The 16,381-nt window shown below is 44.6% G+C and overlaps 1 protein-coding gene across 1 annotated transcript; it reads left to right on the top strand.

Annotated features, from left to right (window-relative positions):
- Positions 1 to 232: 232 nt before the first annotated feature.
- Positions 233 to 16,329, top strand: epha2a (eph receptor A2 a). Its single transcript, XM_062545776.1, has 17 exons — positions 233 to 374; positions 1,230 to 1,297; positions 1,898 to 2,567; positions 7,548 to 7,703; positions 7,935 to 8,264; positions 8,536 to 8,663; positions 8,918 to 9,092; positions 9,391 to 9,493; positions 9,606 to 9,661; positions 9,779 to 9,901; positions 10,045 to 10,230; positions 10,401 to 10,462; positions 10,570 to 10,779; positions 11,538 to 11,687; positions 12,040 to 12,233; positions 14,486 to 14,641; positions 15,067 to 16,329. The coding sequence occupies exons 1-17, from the start codon at positions 290 to 292 to the stop codon at positions 15,173 to 15,175; spliced, it is 2,961 nt and encodes a 986-aa protein (XP_062401760.1). The 5' UTR covers positions 233 to 289; the 3' UTR covers positions 15,176 to 16,329.
- The last annotated feature ends 52 nt before the right edge of the window (positions 16,330 to 16,381 follow it).

Here is a 16,381-nt window from a genome sequence, read left to right as displayed (position 1 = left end):
AGTGAAACTAAATGCACAAGAGTCTCTCACACACCCATATGAATCAGGACTGTGAATGGGCTAATGTTAGGCTATCTCAAAAACTTCCGACGACCGCAGGTGCAAACCTCCGCCCCCACAACCCATATAAGGAGTAAACACACATTCCATGAGGCGGGGTCGATGACGCTTCAGTTCCTGAATGAGCTGTAGGGCTCATGGACTAGACTGGGCGGAAAAGTTAGGAAGCTTCTCAGTAGAGTTGAACGTCGGATAGTCCGTCTCCGCAGAGGAATTAAACGTTACGAAAATGGATTCCGGCCGTGTACAGTTTTTTACTTTGTATATATTTGTATTTATTAACCAATTATTTATTGTCGCTCATGGAAAACAAAGTAAGTACTATTTTCTTTTGAATTATTATAAATATCAAAATACCTGGTTTTCTGTTATCGTCCCACATGGACTTTATGCCCAGGACATGTCCGGAGTGGTTCCGCGTAGGTCGTGTTCGACTCTTTCTCCCTGTTGATTATGTAATGCGCTATAATTATTGAAATAGCCTAGTCTACGATGATGTATGGAGTATTGTTTTAGTTTGAGGACTATCGAGGCTATCTTTTTTAAATAGCTTACTAAATGTTTGACTACTTTATCTGTGGTTTCTGTGGTGGTTATATGCGGTTTCCTGACCAGTTTTGGGAAATGTTATGCAAATTTGAAGTGATATATAGGCCTATAGCTAAACTATTTACTGTCATTGTCCCTTATACCTGCAATTCCACTGATGTAGATTAGACTAGCACTACATGGAACTTATTTCTTTAAACTATTCCTGAGTATCACCTGGGCACCTGTTGCAGATTTCAGCCCAGACATGTAATATTTTATTTGGGTAGCCTATTAAACATGTGTCTTTGGAACTATTGATTAGACCAAGGTGGGATAGTTAGACCTACTGAATGTTTCAGATATTTAACCATATGTAACATTAACCAATTTGTTGTTATATTTTAGTGTTTGAAAAGTGTCCATTGATTTTTATGTTTATGTGGGGAGAAACCATGAATAGGCAACTTGGAGATCCATTTTTTTTTACTGTAACAAAACTTTGAATCTCACTCTTTGAATCGTGTTGAAACTTAAACCTCTTAAACATCGCACATCCTGGCTGTATTTTGCTGTAGGATAGCTGTACAGTTGTGTCCCCTTGGTATATAATGTGTTTGTTTGTTTTGTTTCTACTTTAGATGTGCTGTTGGACATGAAGGCCTCAGGAGGAGATCTGGGCTGGCTGCCTTCACCAAGTGAGGAAGGGGTGAGTGTTCAACTCCAGCGCCACAACTTGAGACTACATCTGTTTGGATTTGTCATTCATACTTTCATTCTTACTGTTTCCAATTAGTCATCATGATCCTTTCCTCAAACCTTTACCTCCATTTTACTTTGGGCATATAGCATTATGATGGCAATATAGCCTACATAAACACAGCTTGACTTTGAAAAAAAAAAAAGTTGACAATAACATTACTTTGGAACAACAATACAATATCAAACAAAACATTTTTAGTAAAAGCAAGGGGGCAAACAGGGAGTGACGGGTGAGTCATGTATTTTATTATCCATTTCCTTTTGGGAAAAGGGATATGACACATGGCACTAATTCGTCTATAAACCTCAGTCCCTGACCAAGAATGACAGTGATATGAGCAGAAACTTGAGTAACCTGTTTTACTGACCCCCCGGTGTGGTTGGGTCCCCTTGTGTGGCTTGGACACCTCATATCCGCTTCAGCTATCTCAGGAATAACACACTTACACCACACTCTCCCTGGCTCCTTGTCAGTGATACTGGGGTCCCCTCCTGTGTCTCTCTATCAGTACTGATAGTCCCCCTTGTGTCTGTGTTTCCTCGACAGTGGGAGATTGTGCAGACTGTGATCAACGGCTCCCTGCTCTACACGTATAGTGTGTGCAACGTGGCCAACGACGGCGACCAGGACAACTGGCTGCGCACCACGTTCATCCAGCGCCGGCCGGACGTGTCGCGCGTCTCCGTGGAGCTCCAGTTCATCGTGCGCGACTGCGGCACGTTCGACGGCAACCTGCCGTCGTGCCGCGAGACGTTCGGCCTGTACCTGGCCGAGTCGGACGTGGACGTGGGCACCACCTTCCGGAAGGCCAACTTCCGCAAGGTGGCCACGGTGGCGCCCGACGAGGTCACCGCCAACCGGGGCGGGGGAAAGGCGGCGCTGCGGGTCAACGTGGAGACAAAGACGGTGGGGCCACTCTCGCACCGCGGGTTCTACCTGGCCTTCCAGGACTCGGGCGCCTGCATCGCCCTCGTCTCTGTGCGGGTCTTCTACACCATCTGTCCGGCCACCACCCAAGGCCTGGTGGCATTCCCTGAGAAGGTGGCGGGCACCGCAGCGCTGGCAGAGGTGAACGGCACCTGTGTGGAGAACGCTGTGACGGCTGCCCAGTCGCCTCCGCTTCGGATGTACTGCACCAATGAGGGCGACTGGGTGGTACCCATGGGACATTGCCAGTGTCGGGCTGGGTACCAACCTGTTGGCGACTCTTGTAAAGGTAAGACCAGTGTCCATTATTGTGACAATTGTGAACCTAAATCTGACCTCACTTCTTTTTTTAACCTTAATTTTTACCAAACCTTTTTTTTATAATTACTAATTATTTTCTACTTATCTGGATGCCTTCACTCAATGAAGTATGTAACAAAGCTAAAGCTTAAACTGAACTGAAAATCCTCATTCAAGTGGAGTGGTTCTTGTGTTGAGAGCTCTGCATTTTTTAAATCAAGTGCTTGGACTTGTTGTGTGTCAACAAATCTGACTTTAGAAAACTCTTCCTCAAGGACTCTTCTCTTAACTCCTTACGTTTTCTTAAAGCAGCCTTTGGTGAAAAGCACCATTGTTTTTCCCTCGTCTCTATGTGTGTGTGTGTGTGTGTGTGGGAGGGGGGGTTGTGTCTGTGTTTGTGTGGGTGGGTAGGTTTGTGTGTGTGTGTGTGTGTGTGTGTGGGTGTGTGGTAATCCCCCTAAGTGGGATACCATAGCGAGAACCCCTGGATGTGGAACTGTGAGAAAGAATGACTTAAGACTGATGGAATGCTAGTTATTTTCACACCCTGTCACCTGTCTGCTCAGAGTTTCCGCTCTGTCTTTTGTCAGGGATATCAGGTTCAGGTGAGGGCTTAAGCGCCAGAGGGTGGGGGGGTGGGGCCCGCAACTGGCAGTTTTGTACTGCCTTTGATCAGAGCTTTCTTCTTCTCTTGTTTCCTTTCTGTACTGACAACGGTGAAACTAGAGTAAGAACGAGAGAGAAAGAAAGAAAGAGAGAAAGAAAAAGTGTGAGAAGGAAAGAGAGCCTCTGAGATAGAGAGTGAGTAAAGTCGAGAAAGAAAGAGAGATAAAAAGAGAGTGAGGGAAAGATAGGGAGAAGGATAGAGGCCCTCTGAGATAGAGTGAGTATGAGAAAGAAATAGAAAGAAAGAAAGAAAGGAAGGAAGGAAGGAAGGAAGAAAAAGTGTGAGAAGGAAAGAGACCCTCCAGAATAGAATGAGTACAGGAGAGAAAGAAAAAAAGAGAGAGAAAGAGAAAGAAGGATAGAGACCATCTACAGGAGAGAAAGAAAGAGAAAGAGAAGGATAGAGACCCTCTGAGATAGAGTATGAGAGTGAAAGAAAGAAAAAAGACACAAAGGAAGAAAGAAAGAAGAAGAAAATACAGCCTCTGTATTTTGAGAGTATGAGAGAAAAAAAAGAAAGAGAGAGAGAGAGCGATAAAGAGAGAGAGAGAAGTAAAGAGACCCTGTGAAATAGCAGATGGTTAAGAGTCTTGGAGAGGTCGCCACCAAAAATCCAGGCGCTCCCATTCCAGCAAACCCACACTGATACATTTGTAGAACGCTATGCGTAGCATGTGGGGATATGGTTGGCTCGCAATGTCTCTTTACACCAAGATAATATGACTGGAATGACAGGGAGGGCAAACGTGAGAAAGGGAGGTCAGGTCTGTAATCTTCGGGAGTAGTTTGAGGCTTTCTGCTGGGAGATGTTTCTCACACACTCACACACACACACACACACACACAGACTTCACACACGGACTTCCATGAGTAAGACAGCTGTCATGAGTCAATGCGTGTTACCTTAACATTATCTCTGCTGAGTGTTTGCCTGTTGCCATGGTTCAGAAACCACCAGATTACAGGGAGACGGTGGACAGGAGACACCTGGTTTCCCAACCTCTGACTCACGCATCCTGTGAGGAAACCGACTTTCCTGGGCACTAGAGTTATGTCTCTGTGCTCTACTGTATGTCTTGGCTCGGCCGCATGTTATCTTGGATGTCCGTATGCCTGCGCAGCGTTCTGCTATACATTAACTGGCGTTGTAGTGTCCCTTTGAACTGGAGGCAGTGTTTTGGTTAGAGGACTATGCTTTCCTTTCCCCCTAGCATAAACACACAAGATATGTGACCTCATCTCTAAGATAAGAGTTAGGATTCTCTAACTCAGCAGAACAGGTCTTTATTGCTGTATTCACCAATAAATGTAGACGTCTCCAGCTTTGAACATATGTACAATCATCTACCTGACAGAAAGGTTTGTTTGGAAAAAATCACTCCATGGGTAATATTCTTGGCTGTGTTCGTGAGCTCGAGGGGAAGGTCCTGGAATGTCCACCTCACTTAACTGTTGGAATCAGCTGAATTTCACACCTGAAGCGGAAACAGGCGGGTGCCAGGAAGTTTGAAATTAAATAGGTGGATATGTTCCATCTCCGTTGATGCCAAGTGCCAAGGCATGGCCTTCATTAGCAGAAATGAAAACTCATAGGGGAACAATACACAGCTGGTGTGTTCGTCTCTGGGTAATAATAGTGCTCCATGCGCCTTCGCCACCATTTTTTTCATGACTCTGCTGACTTTCTGGTCTGCTCTGACCTCTGTTGTCCCCCTGGTTTAACCAGAGACCTTTCTTCCCAACTGACCTCTGATCTTTTGGATGTAAAGCCACCTGCCAGACTTGAGCTGGCATCATTGTGAGTGGTTTGGCAGTGAGAGAATAGCGGGGGTGGGGGGGTCCGGGGTCTTTTCAGCCCTCTTTTCAGGGCAACGTGATATATTATGTAGAGCTCCCTGGCGCTGGGTGTTATTGCGTCCAAAGGTGTTGTTTGCTGTGGCCATCTAATTAGCGGGACGACTTAAATGGCTACTGCTTTGATTATATTTCATTTGCCATGGCAACGAATGACTAGAAACAAGGTGCCCACTAGGATTTATTTTAAACTGTAGCGTAATGTAATGTGTGTCAATGTGTCAGTATGAGAGTGAGAGAAAGAAAGAGAGAGAGAGAGAGAGAGAGAGAGAGAGAGAGAGAGAGAGAAAGAAAGAGAGAGATTGTGTGTGAGTGTGTGTGTGTGTGTGTGTGTGTGTATGCGTGCGTGCATGAGTATTGGCCAGTTCAGTGACCATAACGGACCATCTGCCGCAGTGGAAGCCAATCCAGCTCGGCTAATCTCTGTCCACACGCTCGTTTCTTCAGTGTTCTCCAGTGTTCTGGGGTGGAAAGAAAGACACAGATTTGCTGTGAACTACACTATTAAAAGTATCCCTTAAAATAGACACAGGCTCTCCAGACTCTCCCAAACGGACGGTGGGGCTAACTAAGTAAGACAGGCTATTTTCCCACTCCCACACATTCCCCCATGTCCAACCATGTCTGTGTCCACCAACTCCAAATGTTCCTGGCTGAATATAGCCACTGTGTCCAGTCCACAGCTGCCCGTAAAGCCTGGGCAAGAACCATCACCAGAAAAGAAAAGAAAAAAAACTTGACATAGTGGGGGTGTTGTTGAGAAATGGTTCGAGTTGATCTTGTTGAGCATATCCTCCTCTATGTAATGTGGTAATAGTCATGTAATTGTTGTTGAGACATGCTTTGGTTGACGTAACTCGATTGTGATGACATTATTTTTACATCTTCAACACCAACACGCCGTGATGTCAATAGGACTTGCCACCCACTGACAGCATGTAACTTTAAACCACTGAGAACATCACCACTGACAACATCACACACTCACTCACTCACTTTAGCAATATAGACTTTTCATCCTTTTCATTACGCTGCCACTGCTGGTTTGCTGCCAATTAAAAATGTTTTCATTTAATGCACAGCTGGATAGCATGCCATAAAAGAGGCACACTTAATTGGCAGTAGCTACACAGAGGTGCTAACGACATTGCACTTTGAGGGTGTGTTTGAGTGTTTGAGAAGCCAGGGAGTTTCAGTTTGCCCAGTTTCTCTGAGTGCGTTGTCTGTGGAGAAAGGGGCCTATAAGCTCTCCTCTTGTCTTATTTGTGTGAGCTTGCAAGTACCCCCATGGGGAAAAACAAAAACAAATCTTCCTCTCCGGGGAGAGCTTCTGTCACCAGGTCGTGAGACCCCCCCTTCTCTCTCTCTCTCTCTCTCTCTCTCTCTCTCTCCCGCCCTACCCGAAACCCCCTTCCCCCATTTCTCGCCCACTCCCGCCGTTGGGGAGAGTCTCAATGTCTCCCAGCACCATGCAGATGGGCTTTCTTTTTTGTGTGGGACTTTGGTGGGGGGTTGGGGAGTTTCCAACAACGCCATTTTCAATGGTGTTTCCACCCACCTTTATGGTCGGACAATCACAGATTGGACATGATCTAAGGCCATTTTTTTCCCCCCTATATCCCCATCAACATTCCTTCCACTTCCTGGCCGGACCTCATCACCTCTCTACCTCTCTCGCCCTCCCGTGTTCTGATGTTGTTGGCGAAAGATTGTTGCCTTTTCTCACCCTGTCTTCCTCCGCTCCTGTCTCTCCCCCTGGCTCCTGCTCCAACTTTGTTCTCGTCTGTCAGCAATAGGAAGGAAGGGGGAAGGCAGGAAGGTCAAACAGACTTGCGGTGTCCTACTTCCTGTTTTGTCCGTTCCCCTGCAGGCCCGGGCTTGTCCCGTAATGTTTGCCTTTTGTGTCTCGTGTAGCACAGAGAGGAAGGCCAGTGTAATGATATGTTTATGCAGGACATGTATGTGTTGTTTTACCAATGGAATCCCATGGAGAAATATCTGTTCCATCAGTGTTGGCCAGTCTCATTGTATGAAGACCGAGAAGATGTTGTCTCAGTATGGAAATGTATTATAGGGAGATTTATTCATTTTGGACCCATAGATGACTGACTGGACTGAACGTTCTCTCTTGTTAGCGACCATTTAGAGAGCATCTCATTTTAGTTCAGCAACTGGACTTGATGTACTTGTGTTAAGTTTGTTTATCAGGAATAGTAAAGATAAATAATTTTACTGTATATGTGAAATTATAACGATTTTATATTTTTTGTTATAACGAATTATAACGATTTCCTGTAAACCATCCATTTGTTCATCGGCACAGAGTGACTCAATCCCAAACATAATTCTTTCTTGTTTGCTCAGTGCTCTGTTGTCCAAGCTCCTCCAAATGACTTCCTCGTAGAGTCACACTGACACACGCCCTTCCCTGTACATTCCTTTTTTACAGCGTGTGAGGCCGGATTCTTCAAGACCGTCGTCTCGAACGCTCCCTGCGCGCCCTGTCCGGCCAACACCCAGCCCTCCAAGCCTGGCGCCCTCTTGTGTCAGTGCCTGGAAGGATTTTTCCGCTCCCCCACAGATCTCCTGTCCTCACCTTGCTCCGGTGAGTACCTAACCTGCTGCCTGTTACAACTCATTCGTTTTCTGCATTCTTGATGTATGTTAACTGGGAGTAAATATAACTTAGAAAAACAACATTCAACTTGCGATACTATGTGTAACATAGCGAAGCACACGTACACAAATGACTCGTGTTGAGTCTTTATCAACAACAATATTTAAGTCAAAGTATATCGTCTAATAATTATATTTGATTATATCTCATCTCCAACAGCTCCTCCCAGCCCTCCTCGTGACGTGGTCGCCACGGCGCTCTCGTCCAGTCGCCTCCAGCTGTCGTGGAGCCTGCCGCAGGACACGGGCGGCCGCACTGACCTGACGTATAGCGTGTCGTGCGAGCACTGCGAGGGCGGCTTGTGCGCGCCGTGCGGCGAGCGCGTGCACTTCGAGCCGCCCGCCTCCGGCCTGCGCGACACCATCGTGATGGTCAGCGACCTGGAGCCGCACCTCAACTACACCTTCACGGTGGAGGTGCACAGCGGCGTGTCCCGCTACAGCCTGGAGGGGGCCAGCAGCAGCATCACCACCATGCTGCGCGACACAGGTGAGACTTGCACACAGGCATGCTCCTCATCACACTCTTTTTTGTTTAACACGAAGACGATTTACTTACATTTACTAAATCAATGTTTTGCATGACCAGCGTCAGTGAGTCTTGTCTTGTGACTTTGTTCCGATTGGTTTGAAACCCACTCTGCACTGTTGTTATCCAGTTAAATGTACTTGCCGACGGTTGTAAGTTGGCTGTCGAGAGATTTGTGTTAGTGGCTCGATTCTTTTCTCACCTTCTGCCTGAACTTTCTGAACTTCCTCAGATCCTCCGATGGTGACGTCCATCCGCCTGGACGATTACAGCCCCACCAGCCTGTCTTTGTCCTGGACTCTAGACCGCAGAGTGCATCCCCAATCAACCCACCGCTACGAACTCATGTACCGCAAGAAGGTAAGAACGAGTTACACAATCCCACATTATACATGCTTATGCCGCAACGAACATCTGTGTAACCTTACAACCTCGTTCCGTTAAAAATTCGAATGGAATAGTCTTATCTGGTCTTTCCTTCCTTTAATTCATTCTTTTCAACTTTAGTTGTGACAATTTATCTGTAGGATAAGGCTCTTGAGAGGAACCATTTCTAAGGGAGTCCTTGACCTCTTGTTCCTTGCACTTCCTCATGCGCTTACGTGTGTTTTCAGGAGGACAGCAGTGAGCAGGAGTTCACCACGTACACAGTGCTGGTCCTGGACAGGAACTCAGTCCAGCTGAATGACCTTACCCCTGGCTCCAAGTACGTGTTCCGCGTTCAGACGACACAAGATGGCCACCCAAGCAGCACCAGCCTGGAGTACGTGTATGAAACCCTTCCCATTGGTAAGTGGATATATCCATGTAACTGTGAGTCTACACAAACATGGTTTTAAGTGTATTATTGTAGAAAAAAAAGTCCATTTAGGTTTCTTGGCTTGTTATCATCCTTAGAAAAAAATGCTGCTAAGGAAGCTTGTCCTCTCTTGAGAACTTTAAAACGTTCCTCAGGCGTTTAATCACTGACTGATATCAGAGGTTCCCCGGAGAGCTGAAAGAAGTTTCTTTGGATAGTTGCCAGTTGATTGTCCTAATTTCACTTTTTAAATGTCGATATTGAATTGTGTTTGTGTTTTTCTCACAGCAGAGTACCAGGCCCAAAGCAGCTCAATGATCGTTATGGGAGCCGTAGTTGGCGGTGCGATCATGCTGGTCATCGTGGTGGCAGTGTTGCTGATGCATAAAAGGTAATGAAGTGTTTTGTGTTTCCCACTTGCATTTTTGGTTTGACTTGAAAACATTTGGTTTCTCCCATAATCAAGAGCCCATTTGACAAGTTTCTTATCTCCCCCTGTACAGAAGGCAGAATCAACGTGCAAGACTGAGACAAGAGGACAACTATTTCACCTGTGCAGGTAAAAAGAAAGAATTTTCTAAATAAGATCATTAGACATAGTTTTTCTGTGTAATATTTAAGGCAATTGATCATATTCAGCAACGCAGTGACATTTTCTCCTCTGTTACTCCTGTAGAGAAACATCCCCTTAAGACCTATGTGGACCCCCACACGTACGAGGACCCCAGCACAGCTGTGCTCAAGTTCACCAGTGAGATCCACCCTGGCTTCATCACCAAACAGAAAGTCATCGGAGTCGGTAAGCAGAGTGCAAAGCATTCCGGGTTCAGGGTTCAGGGTTCAGGGTTCAGGGATCAGGGTTTCGTGTGGTAGTTTGACTGTTACCCAAACCAAGCTATCGTCTAAGTACAGGTGTTTAATGTCTCTTGGCTTTGTGCACAGGTGAATTTGGCGAGGTGTTCCGTGGCATTCTGAAAAAGCCGGGGCGTGGCGAAGTGGCCGTGGCCATCAAGACACTGAAGCCGGGCTACATGGAGAAGCAGAGGCAGGACTTCCTGAGCGAGGCTAGCATCATGGGTCAGTTTGACCACCAGAACATCATCCACCTGGAGGGAGTCGTCACCAAATGTAAGACACCACCACCACGTTATATTTCAATTTAGTGGGCCAATAGGAAGCATACTGCTGTACTTAATTTTGGAGCAAAATTATGTTTGTGTACTATAGTTATATGCTATTAATTAATGAATAATAACAATAATAATAATAATAATATTCATATTGTATTTTTTTTTCAGTCAAACCCTCCATGATCATAACGGAGTACATGGAGAATGGAGCTCTGGACATCTATCTGAGGGTATGTACTGTATTCTTACTTATGTGTTATTTATTTCATGTACTGTATAACATTATCTCGTGTATGAACGGCATCTCTCATCTCACATGTCTCTCCCTTCCTCTCAGGACCATGATGGTGAACTGTCTTCCTACCAGCTGGTGGGCATGCTCAGTGGCATCGCTGCAGGCATGAAGTACCTCTCGGACATGAACTACGTCCACCGCGACCTGGCTGCCCGCAACGTGCTGGTGAACAGCAACCTGGAGTGCAAAGTGTCCGACTTTGGACTGTCCCGCGTGCTGGAGGATTACCCCGAAGGGACCTACACCACCACGGTATGTGTCACCGCAGCCCAGTATGCCATTTGTCACGTCCGAAGACATGTTAGAACATAAACGTTTCTCCACTCCATACTCAAACAAATTATGTTAGAGTTAACTGGTGCATGTCTGCATGTCACAGAACATTCAAACATAGAGCTATAAAACGGTGAATCTGTGTTGACCTTGTGGGTCACGGCAGGAAAATGGGATAGCAATGCCATTTATCTTTTCATAGTACATATTAGTAACACTTTATTTGGATAGTCTAGCTACTTTAGAGATGGTTTGTTGAAATTGAAGATAAGGTTTTCTAATTGTTTACTCTAACCTTAACCATAAATTCTAGTTGATGGCATTTCACCAGATAGTTTGTTTATAATCTGAACATCTGTTGATGATCTATAAGGGACCATCCTAAAGAAGTGTGGCCCACAATATAAACATTTTTATTACATGTCAGGGTTGCTTGAAAATGAAAACAAACATAAAGAATAGAAAACTGTGAAGCTGTGTGGGCCTTGGGACAATAGACTCTTTTATTGCTTGGCTTTTAAGATAGAACCTTTATAGGTCCTGTGAGACTCCAAGCACACTTTGTTAGCAGTAATGAAGACACTGTACTGTTTTCAGTCTTTCACTGCCAACCAAACGTTTATTGGATGTATGCCTCTGGGAAGCATCCTTTAATGTTGAGGCTCTCGCTGACTCTGACCTCTCTGATCTTTCTCTTTCTCTCTCTCTCTCTCTCTCTCTATTTATCTCTCTTTCAGGGAGGAAAAATTCCCATCCGTTGGACAGCCCCAGAAGCCATAGCGTACAGGCAGTTCACCTCTGCCAGCGATGTGTGGAGCTTTGGCATTGTGATGTGGGAGGTCATGGCCTATGGGGAGAGGCCGTACTGGGACATGAGCAATCATGAGGTAAACATCACACCAGCACCGAGGCTGTAATTAAATAGCTTAGAGAGTTTAATGGCTCTTGTCTTGTTTATGCTAGGTTTTTAGAGGCATAATATGCTTGCGCGTATAATGAGGAAACCACAGATTGTGGTGAAAACAGCAGTTACCTGTTAAGTCTTTACAGCAAAAAAAAGACCACTTTGAATGAAAGCCTCGACTGCCTTTGAACTCCCGACCAGATGTTTCCATTAGTTCCATCAGAGAGGGTTTTTTGCTCCGTGTATGAGTTATTCCTGTGATGGAGGCAGCAAAGGCAGGCTGCTCCAGGGATGTGTCGGAGCTACACTGACTCCTGTCCTCTTGCTTGTCTCAGGTGATGAAGGCCATTAACGAGGCGTTCCGCCTGCCCGCGCCCATGGACTGCCCTTCTGCCGTTTACCAGCTGATGCTGCAGTGCTGGCTCCACGACCGCTCCAAACGCCCGCGCTTTGTGGACATAGTCAACGTGCTGGACAAACTGCAGACCAACCCAGAGTCCCTTAAAACCATTGCCAACTTTGATCCACGGTGAGAGTTGCATTTATGTAGGATTACAATTGTATAACCTATACAGGATATAAGTAGAATGCTCATGAATGTATTGAATGCAAATATTTATGGTGCTATATATAGACATTGCCTGTATAATAGAGCTTGGCTGCCACTCACAGACTGTATTGCCTGTATCCTCAATGTTTAATAATGAATTTCATACCATTTGTACTTTAACCTAGAACAGTTAGCTGTTGATATAGGTGTTAATACAGTGCATTGAGCTGTTAATAGCTTAATATTTGTAAGGTGGTTGTACTTAAGCCTTATCTGACAAGATTAAGAGGGCCGACATATTGTTATCATTTGTATTGTTATCAGCCGCGGTTACATGTCGGCAGCCCGACATCCTGCCAGTCCGACATCCCTTTCGTCCGACATGCCGCTATTCAGACATGGTGTTATTCCGACATGCTGCCAATCCGACACATTTTAGTACTGCCATTTCGACGATTTAGCCTATCAAATTCCAACATCCTGAGAAGCACGTAGGCAATGGCGCGGGAAGGGTGCTGAGAGGGGCTGAGGGTTGCGCAGCGCACCCCCTGCTATAGCAGGTAGCCTATATTAGCCTACAACGTTTGTCATAATATGGCCTATTTTGCAGCTTAGTCACATAAAAAAGTTATGGATAGCTTTGAATAGGCCTACATCTATCCATATAGAAAAAAAGTTAATATAGGCTGCAAGAAGTAAAAGTGACGTGACTCGCTGACTGAGGAGAGACGAAGCAAGCAGGTTTGACTTATTTCGAGTAACCTAGCAGAAAATATATGTTTTTCTCCCGGCAGTAGGCTAGGCTTAAACATTAATTAACAAGCACTCATAATGGTATCCCGCATACGTTTTCATTGTACTTCTATGTTGCATTACGCATATTGTGAATGCCCTCCATTACATATTCAGACAGCTGTCCATGGTTCTGAAGAGGCAGCAGGTAGATAGAGAAGGGTCCAGCGGATAGATAGGCACTCCACTCCTTATCTGATATAGCCTAGCCTACGATAAGTTTTCTCCTCATAAGGGGCATTTGTTTCTTGATAAACATGGTAGCCTATGTTTGATAGGCTACGATGTGAGAATAGAAACAATGTCTGCACAGGCAACTTATAGCCTGTTTACTGGAGGAGAAAACAATCCCTTCAATCAGCACACAGTTTTGGCCTGCTTGGAAAAAATCCTATTTTTTTCCAAGTCAATTTAACGGACCCTATATGAGCCCGACGGACGCAAAGTGCGTCAAAAAACACACCCATTCTTCTCTGTTACATTGCTCCCGATTATTAGTCACAGCGAGATGAGACCTATATTGCATGAAAGAGCAGAACCGGGGCTTTCCAACGAGACTAGACACGTGTCTGTACGATCAAGTATGAAAATAAAATAAAATCATGAATTTAAATCAAAGTATATCATATTTACAGTCTATATTGCTCTGCGTTCAACCACGCAGCCACTGCTCTCGCTTGAATTACTCCGGGACCAGGCATCGCACAGACATAACACGCATATCAAATGAAAGAGGAGAAACAGAGCTTTCCATTGCTACCATACACATCGATCCTTTTGTGTTATAGAAACAGACGAAGTGACAAACAAATAAGAATCATATAGCTTCGGCTACCGCTGTTTGATTTACTCGTGAAACCGTGGTCAAAAAGATAAGGCTTGCATGTCAGATAAAAGAGGAGAGCTAGAGCTATCCACAGATACCAAATATAACCTCCTAGGCCATCAAACAGACGAAGTGACAGCAAAATAATAACTTAATTTGGCTCCACTTAGTCCGCGAATAATGAGACGAAAACTTGCCATGTCTGCTTTCACTTCCCCGAGTCGCGCACGCAACAGACACATAGCCTAACCATATCAAGAAGTCTTCACAATGACATTTTAAATGTGAATATTTATTATTTTACACAATTGGATATAGTTATGACATTAATAGCCTATTAATGACCTCATGTCGGAATGGCAAGTTGTTTGAAAAAAAAGTTAAATACCGCCACTGCGACCATGAAAAAAAAATGTCGGAGTGGTGGGACTTTTTCCCATAAAGAGACATGCCTCCACTACGACAATTGGACGTCAATGTCGAAGTGCTGGTATGTCGGAATGAACGGCGGTAGCCATCAGCCGCATGCCACACATGCTTTATCTATTGTTTGTCCCTGGTTATATCATGTAGCAACTTAACTTAATAGGCTACGTCTTATCTAATCTCTCAGGGTGTCAATTCGCCTGCCGAGTACAAGTGGTGTTGGTGGTGCCCCCTTTAGAATGGTGGAGGAATGGCTCGAATCCATGAAGCTGTCTCAGTACAATGAGATGTTCGCTCGCGCTGGCATCACCAGCATGGAGCAGGTGTTGCACTTAAAGTCCGAGTAAGTATCACACAGACAGACAGACTTGTGCAGACACACCCACCACATTCACAAAGACACACTCACACACAGACAGACATGTGCAGACACATCCCACTTCATTCACAAAGACACACATTGACAGACAGACATGTGCAGACACCTCCCACTACATTCACAAAGACACACATAGACAGACAGACATGTGCAGACACGTCCCACTACATTCACAAAGACACACATAGACAGACAGACATGCACTGACATATCCCACTACATTCACAAAGACATAGCATCCCCTTTGAAATATTTTATTTGTATCTTTGGTTTGTTGTCACTTTCGTATTTGTACTTGTGAAAGCTTGGGGAAGAAGTACTCCTCCTGTTGTGTGAATGTTTTGTCCTAAAATCTCATCTTGTTCCCCCCCTCCCTCTCTCCATCACAGGGACATCAGGAACATCGGAGTGCTGTTGGCAGGCCATCAGAAGAAGATTGTCTACAGCATTCTGGGACTCCGGGACCAGTGTTGCACTCTGGACGTGTTTGCAGTCTGATCTCTCTGTCAGAGGTCCCAGCACTGGTCAGGAAACAGGCCGCCAACGCCGTCCTACTGGGCCCACCCTGACATGGCCACAGTTAGCCCAGGCAGGCCGTGTCTTCGGGTGGCCCGCAGGAGATTTCAGGAACATTACATTACGAAAGACATTTTCTTTTAACCCTTGACATTTATTTTTTGTGTGTACATATACTGTAATAACATTTTTATACTGAATATTTTTGTAAGATTGTTGTTTGGTGTCTATTGTTGTTGCTGTTATGCTGTTGTTATGTTGTATTGTTATGTGAATATTTTCATAACCAGACCATGAAGTGTCTTAAAAGAGGACCAGAAACGAAACTGGGGAAAGTGCAGTAGAAGTCTTTTTATGAAAGACTTTATATGTGTGGTCTTGGTTTGTATGTCATTGCCGTGCTTGAGATACCTTTGTTTTATGATGTCAAAAAAATGATGTCCAGTGATGTCCTCGTGTGAAACTGAGTACACACAGCTGATCAATGCGTGAGTACTTAAGAGGTTGACTGGACAGCCCAGTGACGGCATCATGACTGGATTGATTTGCAGCAATAATTTCTGAGCAGTGTGAGAAGAACTTCCTTGATATTAGAATCACTCTTCAATGCTGTCATTTCTCTGTCTTTTCACAAGGGTCCAACTTATGTCTGTGTGCACATAATATTTACCTGAACTGTTCTGCCTGTTTGTACAGCTGTGTCATGCTGTAGCCATGAAGCCATTTTGTGTCTGTTCAAGTGCGGATTTATTCAGTCACATAGGTGGAAAGCATGAAGTGAAATAAGGTGTGAGATAGATAAGGATGGATGAATGAATTGATGGATGGATGTACAGTGGACCACCCATTCTTGGTTAATATATGACTGATGAACCATTTTTAAGGACAGAGGGACAACAGTATATTAACCACTTACAAAATGTTGAAGAGATATGAAATTTCACTTTACTGGACATCATATGATTAGTCCTGAACCACTGGGAAACATGCTTTCACATGCTTTTCCTTTTGTCTTAATGCTGCTTGTTTACATAATTATTTATTATTTATTTTATGTTTTATTTATTTCTTGTTTTAAAATGTTGCATTTGTAACTTGTTGTATTAATGTATAATAAATAAATGTGTTAGTCTTTACATGATTCCGTTCTTTGATAAACACGTACTCGTAGACACAAACATATCTCAT

This window comes from Sardina pilchardus, chromosome 9, assembly GCF_963854185.1.
Source record: "Sardina pilchardus chromosome 9, fSarPil1.1, whole genome shotgun sequence".
NCBI classification, from domain to species: domain Eukaryota; kingdom Metazoa; phylum Chordata; class Actinopteri; order Clupeiformes; family Clupeidae; genus Sardina; species Sardina pilchardus.
The sequence above is the reverse complement of the archived record's forward strand: the minus strand, read 5'-3'. Positions and strand labels throughout refer to the sequence as shown.

Bases quoted from the DNA above. Each gene is read 5' to 3' on its own strand.
- epha2a (XM_062545776.1), top strand. From the start codon at position 290: ATGGATTCCGGCCGTGTACAGTTTTTTACTTTGTATATATTTGTATTT. The intron at 375-1,229 runs GTAAGTACTATT...TTTCTACTTTAG, and splicing joins TGTCGCTCATGGAAAACAAA to ATGTGCTGTTGGACATGAAG. The intron at 7,704-7,934 runs GTGAGTACCTAA...CATCTCCAACAG, and splicing joins CCTGTCCTCACCTTGCTCCG to CTCCTCCCAGCCCTCCTCGT.